Genomic DNA, 16,372 nt, shown 5'->3' on the forward strand with positions numbered 1-16,372 from the left:
CTATCTCTCTCTTTTGTTTTTATGTTATTTTTTTCTTTCAAGATTTTTCCTTCAGTTTTTTCTTCGTTAATGAATTCCTCCTCGGTCAAAACAATAGGGAGTGTTGAGGATATTTAACCTTGAAGTCTTGTATGATTGAGAATATTTAGTCTTCCATTATTGTTGACCATAGGTATGACCATTTATTATAGGCAAATATCTTGTATCCATTTATTGCTCTTTCCATTTTTTTTTTGTAGTTTATTTGATTCGGTAAATTATTATAAATAGAGAACTTTCACCACCATTTAGGTGCGGTGGTTTTTGTAAATATTCTCATACACCACTTTGAACGTAAGAAACCTTGGGTATAGGGTTCAGATTGTATAACAGGGAACACATGAAGCCCTGAATATAGGTTTAGACTACATCACTAGGAACATGTGAAGTCTTGGACGTAGATTTAGACTGTAACTTGAAATTTATGAAGCCTTGCACACAGGTTGTCAAGTTTATGTCTCGTACCATAAATCCTATAGGAGTGTCTTAGGGAATATAACGAGAAGCAAGAACAAGAACTAAAAACAAGAACCTATAACAAAACTAAGGACAAAAACAAGAACTAAGAACTAAGAACTAAGGATGAGGACTAGAACATGAATCAAGATTCAAGTTCTTAAGATTAAGGACCCATAACCATAGAACTAGAATCCTTAGATTAGAATTAAGGTTAAGATCTCAGAACCCAGAACAAAGGTCTTTGGACTAGATCATGATAAGAAATCAGAGCCCAAGAACAGAACCTAAGGGCATAAGTTATCAAGACAAGAAGAAGAACAATTTAAAAAAGAGTATGGTTCCCTAACATACTAAAGATACAATTAAGAGCATACAAGATTAAAAAGTCTTTATCCTCATTTCCTTTTTCTCATGTCTTCAAATGACAAGGAGTTGGTTGAGGCTACTACAGAGCCATATTGTGTTTTAACTACTTTAATATTTCAAATTGTCGTATTTCCGGAGCAAGTATTCAAAATTTAACTTAGATTTGTAAATAAAATGTATTTATGTTTTGTTTTAAAAGCAAAAAAAAAATTTACCTTTCTTTTTACTCAATATGTTATGTTTTCAAATTTTCAATAAGTAGAAACTCGTGAAAATCTGATAGTAATTATCATTTATAGCATTTATTTCTTTCATTTTTCGATTAACGGAATATTGCAAACCTTTTTTCCTTTTCTTGAAGATATATATATCCACATGTATCCATATATAAATACGTGTATATGTATATATATATATATATATGCATATACATAAACACACATATAAATGTGTATGATAATATGTTTATGATATATGGAAATAGAAATGAGACTATTGTTGCATAGGGAATAGCCTTATTGCTTAAAATTCTACAATACAAAATACACAAATAAAGAGAAAATTACTCAGAATTGGTCAGAGTGCCTGGATCTTCAACGGTGAGAGATGCTCCATTGTCTAGTGGAGTAAGATTAAGAATCATGGTGGCTGCTTTGGAAGCCCTTCAATAACAATAAAATCAAATATAGTCTTAGAACAACCTTGAACTTGCTTACCAATTGTGTTAAACTGAAATATTAGGTTGCTTACCATTGTTGAGGCGATTGATATTGAGGAGCAATATCACCGAGAAGAGAGACAAGCATGTCGGTATATATGATGCCCGGATCTAAGCTCACAATTGCCATTCCCTCCGGGACATCTTTTGCTGTAGCTTTGCTTAGTCCTTCAACCGCCCATTTTGATGCACAATATGGTGCACACTGCAAAATACAAGGAGTATTAGTTAACAAACTTAAATAACTCTTCGTAGTTTAGTTTCACTAATAAATACCTGTTGTTGTGTAGTTCTCCCCAAAATTGAAGACATGTTGATGATAATCCCTTGGTTGCTAGAAATCATAAGAGGAATGAAATGACGCATAACATTGGCTATTCCTTTCACGTTGGTATCAATCACATTATCAAATTCTTGTGCATCCACCTCCCACATCTTACCATTTTTATTAATCAAAGCTGAATTATTCACTGTCAATCATATGCACAAATCCTTTAGCTATTTATTATTAGTAGGGTAAGAATGAGAAAAAGAAATAGAATTGGAAATATATGTATTCTCATTGATATTCATAATCTTTAAATAGAATACAAGCTATCAACTAATACGTATCGATAAAGAAAATATAAACTAATTAAATATTGATAATAAAATAAAATATATTATAAATCAAATCATAAAGAAAAAAAAAATATTCCGTAAACAATATATTCTCTAAATATTATATCTCAAGTAAAAATAAATAAAAAAAAAATAAAAAAAAGAGTGAAATACCAATGATATTGGGAACAAATTCCTTTTCTACCATGGCTTTTGCAAATTCTTCAACTTTGGTGTTGGATCTCTGCAAAATTCTACAAGTTTTATGAATAACCCAAAAGGTGAGATTTAAAAAAGAAAAAGAAAAAGTATTTACAAACCACGTCAAGGTTGAAGAGGAAATGGTTTGTGGAAGATAGCTTAGCAAGCTCCAATTGAAGGGAATCAAGTTGAGTTTGATTGCGTGAGCAGCCAATAATGGTATGCCCACGATTGGCTAGCTCCAACGCCAAAGCTCTTCCTAACCCTTTGCTAACGCCAGTTATCAACACCTTTCTAGGAGTGGTGGCCATTTTAGTGTTGGGTTTTGGGTTTCTTAGAAACAATTTTATAGAATGATGAGAGTTTGAATGTTTAGGAGATAAGGTTCGGTTGGTGGTTAAAGATGTTGAAAAAGTTAGGTTGGTGGGTGGTCATTTGAGAGGAATGATTAAGAAAGACATATTCTAAGTTTTTGGTTGTCGTTTCTTTTGGTGTGGTCCCAATAAGCATGACCAAAAATAGTATCCTCATGAAATGCATGTTTCCAACAAATAGCTTACTTTGTATTTAACTTGTGAGGTGTGTTTTTCAGAAGTGCGACGTATCCTAGAGATGTGAGAGATTAGGTTTTAAGTTTCCAAGAAAGAGATAAGAGGGAAGAAAGGCCATTTGGGCGCACATACTGATTGAGTAAGAGAGCGGTGGGTGGAGAGAGACGTCAGGCAATGGTCTCTCTGTTTTGACAGAGAGCATCATAATTTGATTTTTTATTATGGCGCTCACCAGTAATACAGATAGAACCGACAATTTACGTAAGAGCTTCCTCTTCCTCTTTGAAAGAGAAGTGGTAATGTTATGACTCAATTTTTTAGATGATAAGCTTAAATAGAGAAAACAGAAAAAGAGTAGTCAAAATACCCTAAACCTTGGAGAAGTACACCCTATGGAAGGACACCTTTCACTTGTAGTAGTTCCAAAGGCGATACGAGCTGAGAACGTGAACCAAAGTCGCAATAAATGATTTGAGCTTATGAAATAAATGGATGATTGGACCGAGAACTCAATCTAGATCAAAAACTTTAGATGGGCCTTTAATTAGATAATTTAAAACATTGAAAAAAATAATTAAGTTAACTGCTTGCAAAGTAAATGATATACTCATACAAATTGTTTTAACTTTTCTTTTTAGATAGACAAGATGTTGTAAAACGGAGATGATGGCATGGACGAGCTAGTAACTTTAGACATCTTGTATACATTGAGTCTTTTATGTGTTAAAACTTTATGTTCCTTATTTTGAACTTTTTCATGGTTAAGTATACTTTCCTTTTGTTATATTACATTATTGTAAATTATGTGAATTTTGGGTTGTCACGGCCAAATTTTTTAGTTTTTCGAATCTCGAATCTTGATTTAAAATTCAAAAATCAAAAGAAAATAAAGAAAGAGTAAAATAAAACAAAAGATAAAAATCTGATCAAATTTAAATTGAAACACGTGTCAAGCGAGTAGGAGTAGTTTTGGACGCATGGTTATTTTTCAATCCATTCAACATTAGTCGACTTTTTTTTTTTTTTTTTTTTCTGATTTTGATATTAACCTTAATTTTATTTGAAATATGACCTAAGAGAGAAATTTTAGGAATTTTGGAGCTCCTAACACTAAAATTTTAGGAATTTTATCTTGAGAGGGACTTGGTTTATGATTGGATCATAAACAACTATTCATTAAAGAATCAGTGGTACTTAAGGTGAAAGATGTAATTGTAGGGGTAAAACGGATTTTTAACCCAGCTGTAATTATGAACAACTCGTGAAGGATCGACTTGCTTGTAATGGTTATATAAATGGACATAACTTGTCCTGCAGTGTATAAGAGTGCAACTCTAGGTCTATAGTGGAGTGACCTATAGTTACTGGAAATTGATTAATTAAATAGTTTAATTAATTAATTTTATATCATTTGAGCTTATAATATGTAGGTCCATAAATTTCCTTACTAGCTCATAATAACACTAAAAGGTTCAATTTATTTAAAAGAAGATTTAAAGGATCCAAATTGAAATTTAATATATTAGATATATTAAATATAAAAGAGAAAATAAATTTAATTTCAAATGTCAAATTAATATTTAATATATTAGATATATTAAATAAATAGAGAAAATACATTCCTCATATTAGTATTTAATATATTAGATAGATTAAATATAAATGAAAAAGAAATATTAATTGGAAGGTTTCAAATTAATATTTAATATATTAGATATATTAATATATATATATATATATATATATATATATATATATNAAATGGACATAACTTGTCCTGCAGTGTATAAGAGTGCAACTCTAGGTCTATAGTGGAGTGACCTATAGTTACTGGAAATTGATTAATTAAATAGTTTAATTAATTAATTTTATATCATTTGAGCTTATAATATGTAGGTCCATAAATTTCCTTACTAGCTCATAATAACACTAAAAGGTTCAATTTATTTAAAAGAAGATTTAAAGGATCCAAATTGAAATTTAATATATTAGATATATTAAATATAAAAGAGAAAATAAATTTAATTTCAAATGTCAAATTAATATTTAATATATTAGATATATTAAATAAATAGAGAAAATACATTCCTCATATTAGTATTTAATATATTAGATAGATTAAATATAAATGAAAAAGAAATATTAATTGGAAGGTTTCAAATTAATATTTAATATATTAGATATATTAATATATATATATATATATATATATATATATATATATATATATATATTTATTTATTTATTTATTTATTTATTTATTTATTTATTGTATATATTAGACCCATTAATGTATTTTGATACCTTAAATAAAAATATATTCAAAATTTGAATGTGATTCAAATTAGTTAAATATATATTATGATTTCTTATATATCTAAATATGATTTGTACAAAGTATTATATCCTAATATATTAAATATGCAAATATATTATTTGGCAAAGATTCTCTAAGAATCTCTATAAATAGGATCTTCGGGTGGAGACAAAGACGTACGAATCTCTTCCACTTTCTCTTGAGAATGAAATTACGTCTACAGAGAATTCTCGAAACTATTCTTCTCTCAATCCCTTTGGGATTTTCTTTCAAGAGGCTCAGAGAATTCTCGAAACTATTCTTCTCTCAATCCCTTTGCTTTCAAGAGACTCCCACAAGTCTTGGCCTTGTGTTCGAGTCATAGTAAGGAAGAACTTGTGGAATATGAAGAACGTTTGCATGGTTGGAATACTTCAAAAGTCTTGCAAGCTACGGTTTCTACAAAAGTAGAGTTATTGCTCTCGTATTTATTGTCTTTCTTTTAATTTTTAATAAAATCAAAACGGAATTGTGGAATATGACGAACGTTTGCATGTTTGGAATATTTCAAGAAGTCTTGCAAGCTACGATTTCTACAAAGGTAGAGTTCTTGCTCTCGTATCTTTGTCTTTCTTTTAATTTTTAATAAAATCAAAACAATTTCCAATGCTTCCGCTACATGGATGAAGAGTTCATTCCCTTCAATTGTATTAGAACTTATTGATTTTTATTTTGAATTAAAAGTTGTATGGTGGATAATTTATTTAAAATCATATATGTGATATATGCAATTTTGATTTTTCAAAATGGATTGTTTTGGTATATTGGTGTGGCATTAGATTTACTCATTTGTTAGACAAATGTATACCTTATAAGTTATGTTTTGGCATATTGTATTGACGGTTTGGCAGATCTCAAACACTAGTTTTATGAGATGTGGAATGGTTCCAAAGGGAAAGATCTCAAATCCTATGGTTCCAAGGGAAAGATCTCGAACTCTATGGTGGGTAATTTATTTAAAATCATATATGTGCTATATGCAATTTTGATTTTTCAAAATTGATTGTTTTGGCATATTGGTGTTGTATTAGATTGACTGCTTTGTTAGACAAATGTATACCCTTGTGAGTTATGTTTTGGCATATTGGTGTAGTATTAGATTTGCTGTTGTTAGACAAATGTATACCCTTATGAGTTATGTTTTGGCATATTGTATTGGTTGTTTTGGCATATTGGTGTGATATTAGATATCAAACACTAATTTTAAGAGATTTGGAATGGTTCCAAAGGGAAAGATCTCGAACCCTATGGTTCCAAAGGGAAAGATCCCGAACCCTTTGGTTCCAAAAGGGAAAGATCTCGTTCCAACGTAGAAAGATCTCAAACCGTAATTTTATGGTTCCAACAGAGAGATCTCAAACCGTAATTTTATGGTTCCAACAGGTAAAGATCTCAAACCCTAATTTTATGGTTCCGACAGACAAAGATCTCCAACCCTAATTTTATGGTTCCAACATCTCAAACCCTAATTTTGTGGTTTGTAAAGATCTCAAACCCTAATTTTATTAGATTTTATCCTTCAAAGGTAAAGATCTCAAATCCTAATTTTATTAGATTTTATCTTTCGAAAGGGAAAGATCTCAAACCCTAATTTTATTAGATTTTATCTTTCCAAAGGAAAAGATCTCAAAACCCTAATTTTATTAGATTTTATGGTTTGAAAGATCTCAAACCCTAATTTTATTAGATTTTATCGTTTGAAAGATCTCAAACCCTAATTTTATTAGATTTTATCCTTTGAAATATCTCAAACCCTAATTTTATTAGATTTTATCGTTCCAAAGGGAAAGATCTCAAACTCTAATTTTATTAGATTTTATCTTTACAAAATGAAAGATCTCAAACACTAATTTTATTAGATTTTATCCTTACAAATCGAAAGATCTAAAACCCTAATTCTTACAAAGGGAAAGATCTATCTAATTTTATGGTTCCAACAGGATTGATCTATCTAATTTATTGGTTCAATGATCTCAACTGATCTATCTAATTTATTGGTTCAATGATCTCAACTCTAATTTAATTGTTCCAACCGCAAAAAAAAAATAAATCTCAAACTCTCATTTAATTGTTCCAACATGGAAAGATCTCAAACTCTAATTTTATGGTTCAAAGATCTCAAATTCTAATTTTATCTTTCCAAAGAGGAAAGATCTCAAACTCTAATTTCATGGTTCCAACAGGGAAATAACTCAAAACCTAACTTTATGGTTTCAGCAGGGAAAGATCTCAAACCCTAACTTTATGGTTCCCAACCAGGAAACTTCTCAAATCCTAATTTTATGGTTCTAACAGGGAAAAATCTCAAACCCTATTTTTATTAGATTCTATTGTTTCAAAGGGAAAGATCTCAAACCCTATTTTTATTAGATTCTATGGTTCAGAAAGATCTCAAACCCTAATTTTATTAGATTTTATCGTTCCAAAGGGAAAGATCTCAAACCCTAATTTTATGGTTCCAATGGGAAAGATCTCAAACCCAAACTCTAATTTTATGGTTCCAAAGGGAAACATCTCAAACCCTAATTTTATTAGATTTTCGGGAAAGATCTCAACCCTAATTTTATTAGATTTTATTCTTAGAAAGGGAAAGATCTCGAACCCTAATTTTATTAGATTTTGTCATTACAAAGGGAAAGATCTATCTAATTTTACGGTATCAACAGGGAAAGATCTCAAACCCAAATTTAATGATTGGAATTTTATGGTTTAGGGAAAGATCTCAAACCCTAATTTAATGGTTGAAATTTTATGGTTTAGGGAAAGATCTCAAACCCTAATTTTATAGTTCCAACTAGGAAAGATCTCAAACCCTAATTTTATTAGATTTTATCGTTCCAAAGGGAATGATCTCAAACCCTAATTTTATTAGATTTTATCGTTCCAAAGGGAGAGATCTCAAACCCTATATTTATTAGATTTTATCGTTCCAAAGGAAAAGATCTCAAACCCTATATTTATTAGATTTTATGTTCCAAAGGGAAAGATCTCAATCCCTAATTTTATCGTTCTAATGGGAAAGATCTCGAACCCTAATTTTATCGTTCCAATGGGAAAGATCTCAAACCCTAATTTACCATTCCAAAGGGAAAGATGTCAAACCCGAATTTTATGGTTTCAGAGGGAAAGATCTCAAACCCTAATTTTATGGTTACAAAGGGAAAGATCTCAAACCCTAATTTTATGGTTCCAAGAGGGAAAGTTCTCAAACCAGATCTCAAACCCTAATTTTATGGTTCCAAGAGGGAAAGTTCTCAAATCCTAATGAAGAGTTCATTCCCGTCAATTGTATTAGAGTCCATTACTTTTATTTTGAATTAAAAGTGGTATGGTGGATAATTTATTTAAAATCATAGATGTGATATATGCAATTTTGATTTTTCAAAATTGATTGTTTTGGCATATTGGTGTGGTATTAGATTTATTGCTTTGTTAGACAAATGTATACCCTTATGAGTTATGTTTTGGCGTATTGTATTGATTGTTTTGGCATATTCGTGTGGTATTAGATCTTAAACCCTAATTTTATGGTTCCAACAGGAAATGATCTCAAACCCTAATGAAGAGTTCATTCCCTTCGATTATATTAGACCCTATTATTTTTATTTTGAATTAAAAGTTGTATGGTGGATAATTTATTTAAAATCATATATGTGATTTATACAATTTTGATTTTTCAAAATGGATTGTTTTGGCATATTGGTGTGGTATTAGATTTATTGCTTTGTTAGACAAATGTATACCAGTATGAGTTATGTTTTGTCATATTGTATTGATTGTTTTGGTATATTAGTGTGGTATTAAATCTCAAATCATCATTTTATTAGATATGGAATGGTTCCAACACGGAAAGATTACAAATCCTATGGTTTCATCAGGGAAAGATCTCAAACCCTATACTTTCAACGGGGAAAGATCTCAAACCCTAATTTTATGGTTCCAACAGGGAAAGATCTCATACCGTAATTTTATGGTTCCAACAGGGAAAGATCTCAAACCCTAATTTTATAGTTGATCACAAACCCTAATTTTATGGTTCCAACCGGGAAAGATCACAAACCCTAATTTTATGGTTCCAAAAGGGAAAGATCACCAACCCTAATTTTATGGTTCCAACAAGGAAAGATCTCAAACCCTAATTTTATGGTTCCAACAAATTTTATGGTTGATCATAAACCCTAATTTTATGGTTCCAACAAGGAAAGATCTCAAACCCTAATTTTATGGTTCCAACAAATTTTATGGTTGATCATAAACCCTAATTTTATGGTTCCAACAAGGAAAGATCTCAAACCCTAATTTTATGGTTCCAACAAATTTTATGGTTCCAACACGGAAAGATCTCAAACCCTAATTTTATGGTTGATAATAAACCCTAATTTTATGGTTCCAACCAGGAAAGATCACAAACCCTAATCTTATGGTTCCAACAGGGAAAGATCACAAACCCTAATTTTATGATTTTTCAAAATTGATTGTTTTGGCATATTGGTGTGGTATTAGATTTATTGCTTTGTTAGACAAATGTATACCCGTATGAGTTATGTTTTGTCATATTGTATTGATTGTTTTGGTATATTAGTGTGGTATTAAATCTCAAATCATCATTTTATTAGATATGGAATGGTTCCAACACGGAAAGATTACAAATCCTATGGTTTCATCAGGGAAAGATCTCAAACCCTATACTTTCAACGGGGAAAGATCTCAAACCCTAATTTTATGGTTCCAACAGGGAAAGATCACAAACCCTAATTCTATGGTTCCAACAGGGAAAGATCTCAAACCCTAATTTTATGGTTGCAACAGGGAAAGATCACAAACCCTAATTTTATGGTTCCAAAAGGGAAAGATCACCAACCCTAATTTTATGGTTCCAACAAGGAAAGATCTCAAACCCTAATTTTATGGTTCCAACAAATTTTATGGTTGATCATAAACCCTAATTTTATGGTTCCAACAAATTTTATGGTTGATCATAAACCCTAATTTTATGGTTCCAACATGGAAAGATCTCATAAGGTAATTTTATGGTTCCAACAGGGAAAGATCACAAACCCTAATTCTATGGTTCCAACAGGGAAAGATCACAAACCTTATGGAACTGNACCCTAATTTTATGGGAAAGATCTCAAACCTTAAGTTTATGGAAAGATTTCAAACCCTAAGTTTATGGGAAAGATCTCAAACCTTGGGAAAGATCTCAACCCTAATTTTATGGTTGATTCCAATAGGGAAAGATCTCAAACCTTGGTTCCAACTCGGAAAGATCTCAAACCCTAATTTTATTGTTGGTTTCAACCGGGAAGATCTCAAACCATAATTTTATGGTTGATTCCAACTGGGAAAGATCTCAAACCCTAACTTTATGGTTGGTAACAACCGGGAAAGATCTCAAACCCAAATTTTATGGTTGGTTCCAACTGNACAAACCTTATGGAACTGGGAAAGTTCTCAAACCCTAATTTTATGGTTCCAACAGGGAAAGATCACAAACCCTAATTTTATGGTTCCAAAAGGGAAAGATCACAAACCCTAATTCTATGGTTCTAAAAGGGAAAGATCACCAACCCTAATTTTATGGTTCCAACAAGGAAAGATCTCAAACCCTAATTTTATGGTTCCAACAAATTTTATGGTTCCAACACGGAAAGATCTCAAACCCTAATTTTATGGTTGATCATAAACCCTAATTTTATGGTTCCAACCGGGAATGATCACAAACCCTAATTTTATGGTTCCAACAGGGAAAGATCTCATAAGGTAATTTTATGGTTCCAACCGGGAAAGATCACAAACCCTAATTCTATGGTTCCAACAGGGATAGATCACAAACCCTAATTCTATGGTTCCNTTATGGTTGGTTCCAATCGGGAAGGATCTCAAACTCCAATTTTATGGTTGGTTCCAACCGGGAAAGATCTCAAACTCTAATTTTNTATGGTTCCAACAAATTTTATGGTTCCAATAGGGAAAGATCTCATACCGTAATTTTATGGTTCCAACAGGGAAAGATCTCAAACCCTAATTTTATGGATCCAACAGGGAAAAGACCTCAAATTCTAATTTTATGGTTGGTTACAAGGGGAAAGATCTGGAATCCTAATTTTATGGTTGGTTCTCGAAAGATCTCAAACCCTCATTTTATGGTTGGTTCCAACCGGGAAAGATCTCAAATCCTCATTTTATGGTTGGTTCCAACGGGAAGATCTCAAACACTAATTTTATGGGGAAGATCTCAAACCCTAATTTTATAGGAAAGATCTCAAACCCTAATTTTATGGGAAAAATCTCAAACCCTAATTTTATGGTTGGTTCCAATCAGGAAAGATCTCACACCTTAGTTCCAACAAAGGAAGATCTCAAACCATAATTCTATGATTGGTTCCAACAAGGGAAGATCTCAAACCCTAATTTTATGGTTGGTTCCAACCGGGAAAGAGCCCAAACCCTCATTTATGGTTGGTTCAAACAGGGAAGATCTCAAACCCTAATTTTATGGTTCCGAGGAAAGATCTCAAACCCTAATTTTATGGTTGGTTCCAATGGGGAAAGATCGTTGTATGGTTGGTTCCAACAAGGGAAGATCTCAAACCCTAATTTTATGGTTGGTTCCAACAAGGGAAGATCTCAAACCCTAATTGTATAGTTGGTTCCAACAAGGGAAGATCTAAACCCTAATTTTATGGTTGGTTCCAACAAGGGAAGATCTCAAACCCTAATTGTATGGTTGGTTCCAACAAAGGAAGATCTCAAATCCTAACTTTATGGTTGGTTCCAACAAGGGAAGATCTCAAACTCTAATTTTATGGTTCCAACAAGGGAAGATCTCAAACCCTAATTGTATGGTTGGTTCCAACAAGGGAAGATCTCAAACTCTAATTGTATGGTTGGTTCCAACAAGGGAAAATCTCAAACCCTATTTTTATGGTTGGTTCCACCAGGGAAGATCTCAAACCCATCAAAACTACGCAGTTAAGCGTGTTTGGGCGAGAGTAGTACAAAGTTGGGTGACCACTTGGGAAGTTCTCGTGTTGCACCCCTTTTTTTTATTTCTTTTACTGGTTATTTCAATTTCTCCCCGTTCTTTTCTTCCTTTCTTTACAAATGACAACCACCCACCATCGCCTCGATCATGCCGCCCTGCATGCGTTAAATGCAATTTGTGCGCATTGCATGTCGGGTGCGATCATATGACTAATGCACTAGATCCCATCAGAACTCTGCAGTCAAGCGTGCTTGGGAGAGAGTAGTACTAAGTTCGGTGACCACTTGGGAAGTCCTCATGTTGCACCATTTTTTTTATTTGTTTTACTCGTTATTTCAATTTCTTCCCGTTCTTTTCTAACTTTCTTTACAAATGGCAATCGCCCCCACTCGCACGCTCACGCTAATTGCTTTTCTTCTCCCCGACGTATCCGCGCCGGTCGTTCCTAGCACGTGCGTGCACCCACCGTCGCCTCGATCATGCTGCCCCGCATGCGTTAAATGAAATTTGTGCGCATTGCATGTCGGGTGCGATCATACTAGCACTAATGCACCGGATCCCATCAGAACTCCACAGTCAAGCGTGCTTAGGCGATAGTAGTACTAAGTTGGGTGACCACTTGGGAAGTCCTCGTGTTGCACCCCATTTTTTATTTCTTTTACTCGTTATTTCAATTTCTCCTCGTTTTTTTCTTCCTTTCTTTACAAATGGCAACCACCCCCGCTCGCACGCTCACGCCCATCGCATTTCTTCTCTCCGACGTGTCTGTGCGGGCCCCGCCGGCCATTTCGAGCACATAGATGCACCCACCGTCGCCTCGATCATGCCGCCCCGCATGCGTTAAATGCAATTTGTGCGCATTGCATGCCGGGTGCGATCATACCAACACTAATGCACCAGATCCCATCTGAACTCTGCAGTCAAGCGTGCTTAGGCGAGAGTAGTACTAAGTTGGGTGACCACTTGGGAAGTCCTCGTGTTGCACCCCTTTTTTTATTTCTTTTACTCGTTATTTCAATTTCTCCCCGTTCTTTTCTTCCTTTCTTTACAAATGGCAACCGCCCCCGCTCGCACGCTCTTGCCCATCCCGTTTCTTCTCCCCGACGTGTCTGCGCGGGCCCCGCCAGCCGTTCCGAGCACGTAGATGCACCCACCGCGCCTCGATCATGCCGCCCCGCATGCGTTAAATGTAATTTGTGCGCATGGCATGTCGGGTGCGNTGGATCCTATCAGAACTTCACAGTTAAGTGTGCTTGGGTAAGAGTAGTACCAAGTTGGGTGACCACTTGGGATGTCCTCTTTCTTTACAAATGGCAACCGCTCCCGTTTGCACGCTCATGCCCATCGTGTTTCTTCTCCCCGACGTGTCCGCGCCGGCCGTTCTGAGCACGTGCGTGCACCCACCGTCTCCTCGATCATGCCGCCCCGCATGCGTTAAATACAGTTTGTGCGCATTGCATGCCAGATGGATCATACCAGCAGTAATGCACTAGATCCCTCCAAACCTCTTTTATGATTCTTTATGTAAATGGTGATTGCTCGTGGATTAAATGGACAGTTATACTTCCATGGCCCCGCTAGCCATTTTGAGTGCTGACGTGCATCCATGTCAATATGTTATTGGTGGATTCATATACGTACAAAAAGAACAAAAAAAAAAATTGTGTAAGTAAAATTTAAGGTCAAAACGGCCATATTTTTTTTATGAAAGCTTTGGCAAGCCGCCTTCTGCATCTTGCCAGCGTGTAGATCTCAAAAAGTTACTTAAAATTAAAAATAAAAAATCATCTAATTTGATTAATCAAGGTCAAAGTTACGACGTTTTAAAGTTTCAACTTAACTCTAAGATAATATTGAGAGCATTAAAAGTCTCGATGCACTGAAATTTTTGTTTGCTCGTAACCACGATGTTATAGATCGTGGAAAAATGTATGAAAACGAGTACTCATACTGCAAAAACAAGGTTGTATCGAGGAATATATGTTGTCCGATATGTTTACTCTCTGCTGTACAGGTTTGATTTCTTGGCTTAAATGCAATTCGCAATCGAGTACCCTCTTAGAGCAAAGTAAGATGCAAGTAGGAGGGGCGAATTTTATCAATATTTATTTCTCTCCTTTTATTTTATTTCGTGGTACATTATTATATAGACGGTAGTTTTGAAATTATAGTATACATAACGAATAATATATACTATGTAGGATTTTTTTTTTTTTTTTTTTTTTTTTTTTTTTTTTTTTTTTTTTTTNTACTACTAATGTACTTATATGTCATCACAAGCAATAACATCAAATTCCCTTTTCATTTTTTTTATCTAAATTTGTTAAGATTCAGCACAATATTTATGGACTAGTCACTCAATCTAAATGAGAACCTACAAAATGGTGCAAAGTATTAGATTTTCTCTATATATTTTAATGTTATTATACTCCAAACTTAAAATATGGCTTAACCTGGAGTAATATGAAACTCTATCTTATATTATGTTATACAGCTCAATTTCTTAGTCACATTTTATTTTATTGGATTACTTTTCTCGGTAGAACTTACAATTTGATGGGATCTACTCTTCCTAAACACATGAGAGCATACCATGTTTTAAGAACTTAGAATCTATAATTTAGAACTTTAGGACCAATGTCTTCCGAATAAACTCATGCTTATGACTTATGGTTTGGTTGAGAGTATGATACCCTAGCATTAGCCATGGACGATATTAAGAGCCTAAAATTAGGCTACTTAATTGAGTTTTATATGCATTCTAAATTTTATCTATTTTTCAAGTAATGACTACAGACTAATCAAGGACGAGAGTAGATATGAAGCTGATGCCATAGAGAGACAACCTAAGTAGATATGAAGCTGATGCCATAGAGAGACAACCTAAGGTCTGATATTCTCCAATGGTTTTGTATCTTTTTGTATATGTGTGTATTTGTGTTTATTTATATGTTTTAAATTTGTTGAGTCTTTGTTTTAAAAAGATAAAAAAAAAAAAAATTACTATGTTTTTACTTCCTCGAGTCAACCTACGTCATCATTCGTGCAGTAAACAACTCAAAAAATGGATCGTGATAGATTGGTATCAGACATGCCCTACCACGACTAGGTAAGTATGCCAATAAGTACTTTAGTAGGTTAATATAAGTTTAAGTATTATCTTAAATTTTAAGGACTTTGGTTTAACTATTTTAGGGCTACTTGTTCAAGTTAGACCTATGATGACATTTGAGGTACTTAAAAATAATCCTAAATTTTCTTTCCGGATAGATCATGGTGTTAAGAAGAAGGGCACCAACTACTGGGATCATCAAAGGAAGAGGAAGAGGTAGAAGGTAAGCCTCTGAAAATTTCATTGAGGTAGAGATTCCCTAGAACTAAGTACAAAACACAGAAAACACAGAGATACAGACCCAATAAAAGCCTATTCCCAATCCGGCTGCACCTTCAGTCTAGCCAACTATCACATTCACTTTGGAGGCCTTGTAGTCCTTCATGAGGATGATGATGGAAACTCAACAAGCAGGGTAGTGCATGCTTAACCAAGTATCACATTCTCCCAGTGAATTTCAAGGGACCACGAAAGAGTCATGGTTCTTAAGAGACTTTAAGAAGTTCGATTCACCAACGTTTGATAGAGACAAGGTAGATCTCGTGGTAGTGAGGCATAGCTAGAAGCAATAGAAACAACCTTTCAATACATTTACTGCATGAAAATCTACAAGGTTCACTATGCCACTTATAAGTTAAAGGGCAGATGCACGTTTTTTGTGCCATGCACCAAAACTAGGAGGAGTTCCTAAGCCTCAAACACGAAAGTAAAACATTGGAAGAGTATGCCCCGAGTTCACTAGGTTATACCAGTTCACGTTAAAACTAATTGATACAAAAAAGAAGAATATCTTTCATTTTATTACGGGTTGAAGGGAGGACATCCAAGGGCTGGTGGCGGTCCGTACATCCGGTGACTATGCCACCATGCACCATTAGAAGATTAAAAAAACAAAAAGTGTAGTAGGTCCTCTCGAGGCAAAAGATGAGGTTAAATAGAAACTCCTCCTAGTCTAAGAAGCAGCCATAGAAGAAATTAGACA

General features: G+C 33.8%; 1 protein-coding gene, 2 non-coding genes and 1 pseudogene across 3 annotated transcripts; 3 read left to right on the forward strand and 1 right to left on the reverse strand.

Annotated features, from left to right (window-relative positions):
- Positions 1-1,314: 1,314 nt before the first annotated feature.
- On the reverse strand, positions 1,315-2,776 carry LOC111784535 (NADPH-dependent pterin aldehyde reductase-like). The gene is made up of 5 exons (XM_023665204.1): positions 2,503-2,776; positions 2,357-2,426; positions 1,859-2,052; positions 1,615-1,787; positions 1,315-1,526 (listed from the first exon to the last, which is right to left on the reverse strand). Exons 1-5 carry the CDS (start codon positions 2,692-2,694, stop codon positions 1,427-1,429), a joined length of 729 nt encoding a protein of 242 aa, XP_023520972.1. The 5' UTR covers positions 2,695-2,776; the 3' UTR covers positions 1,315-1,426.
- Positions 2,777-12,471: 9,695 nt separating this feature from the next.
- LOC111784541 lies at positions 12,472-12,587 on the forward strand (annotated as a pseudogene).
- Positions 12,588-12,803: 216 nt separating this feature from the next.
- LOC111784538 lies at positions 12,804-12,922 on the forward strand. Its single transcript, XR_002813558.1, has one exon. It is a non-coding gene; the product is annotated as a 5S ribosomal RNA (ribosomal RNA).
- A 225-nt stretch (positions 12,923-13,147) lies between these two features.
- Positions 13,148-13,266, forward strand: LOC111784539. The gene has a single exon (XR_002813559.1). It is a non-coding gene; the product is annotated as a 5S ribosomal RNA (ribosomal RNA).
- The last annotated feature ends 3,106 nt before the right edge of the window (positions 13,267-16,372 follow it).

The sequence above is a fragment of the Cucurbita pepo genome, unplaced genomic scaffold, assembly GCF_002806865.2.
Source record: "Cucurbita pepo subsp. pepo cultivar mu-cu-16 unplaced genomic scaffold, ASM280686v2 Cp4.1_scaffold000226, whole genome shotgun sequence".
In the NCBI taxonomy this organism is placed as follows: Eukaryota; Viridiplantae; Streptophyta; class Magnoliopsida; order Cucurbitales; family Cucurbitaceae; genus Cucurbita; species Cucurbita pepo.

Coding starts and splice junctions, on each gene's coding strand:
- LOC111784535 (XM_023665204.1), bottom strand. CDS start 2,694: ATGGCCACCACTCCTAGAAAGGTGTTGATAACTGGCGTTAGCAAAGGG. Junction 2,053..2,356: donor ATTTGTTCCCAATATCATTG/GTATTTCACTCT, acceptor TATGATTGACAG/TGAATAATTCAGCTTTGATT. Junction 1,788..1,858: donor GGAGAACTACACAACAACAG/GTATTTATTAGT, acceptor TGTATTTTGCAG/TGTGCACCATATTGTGCATC.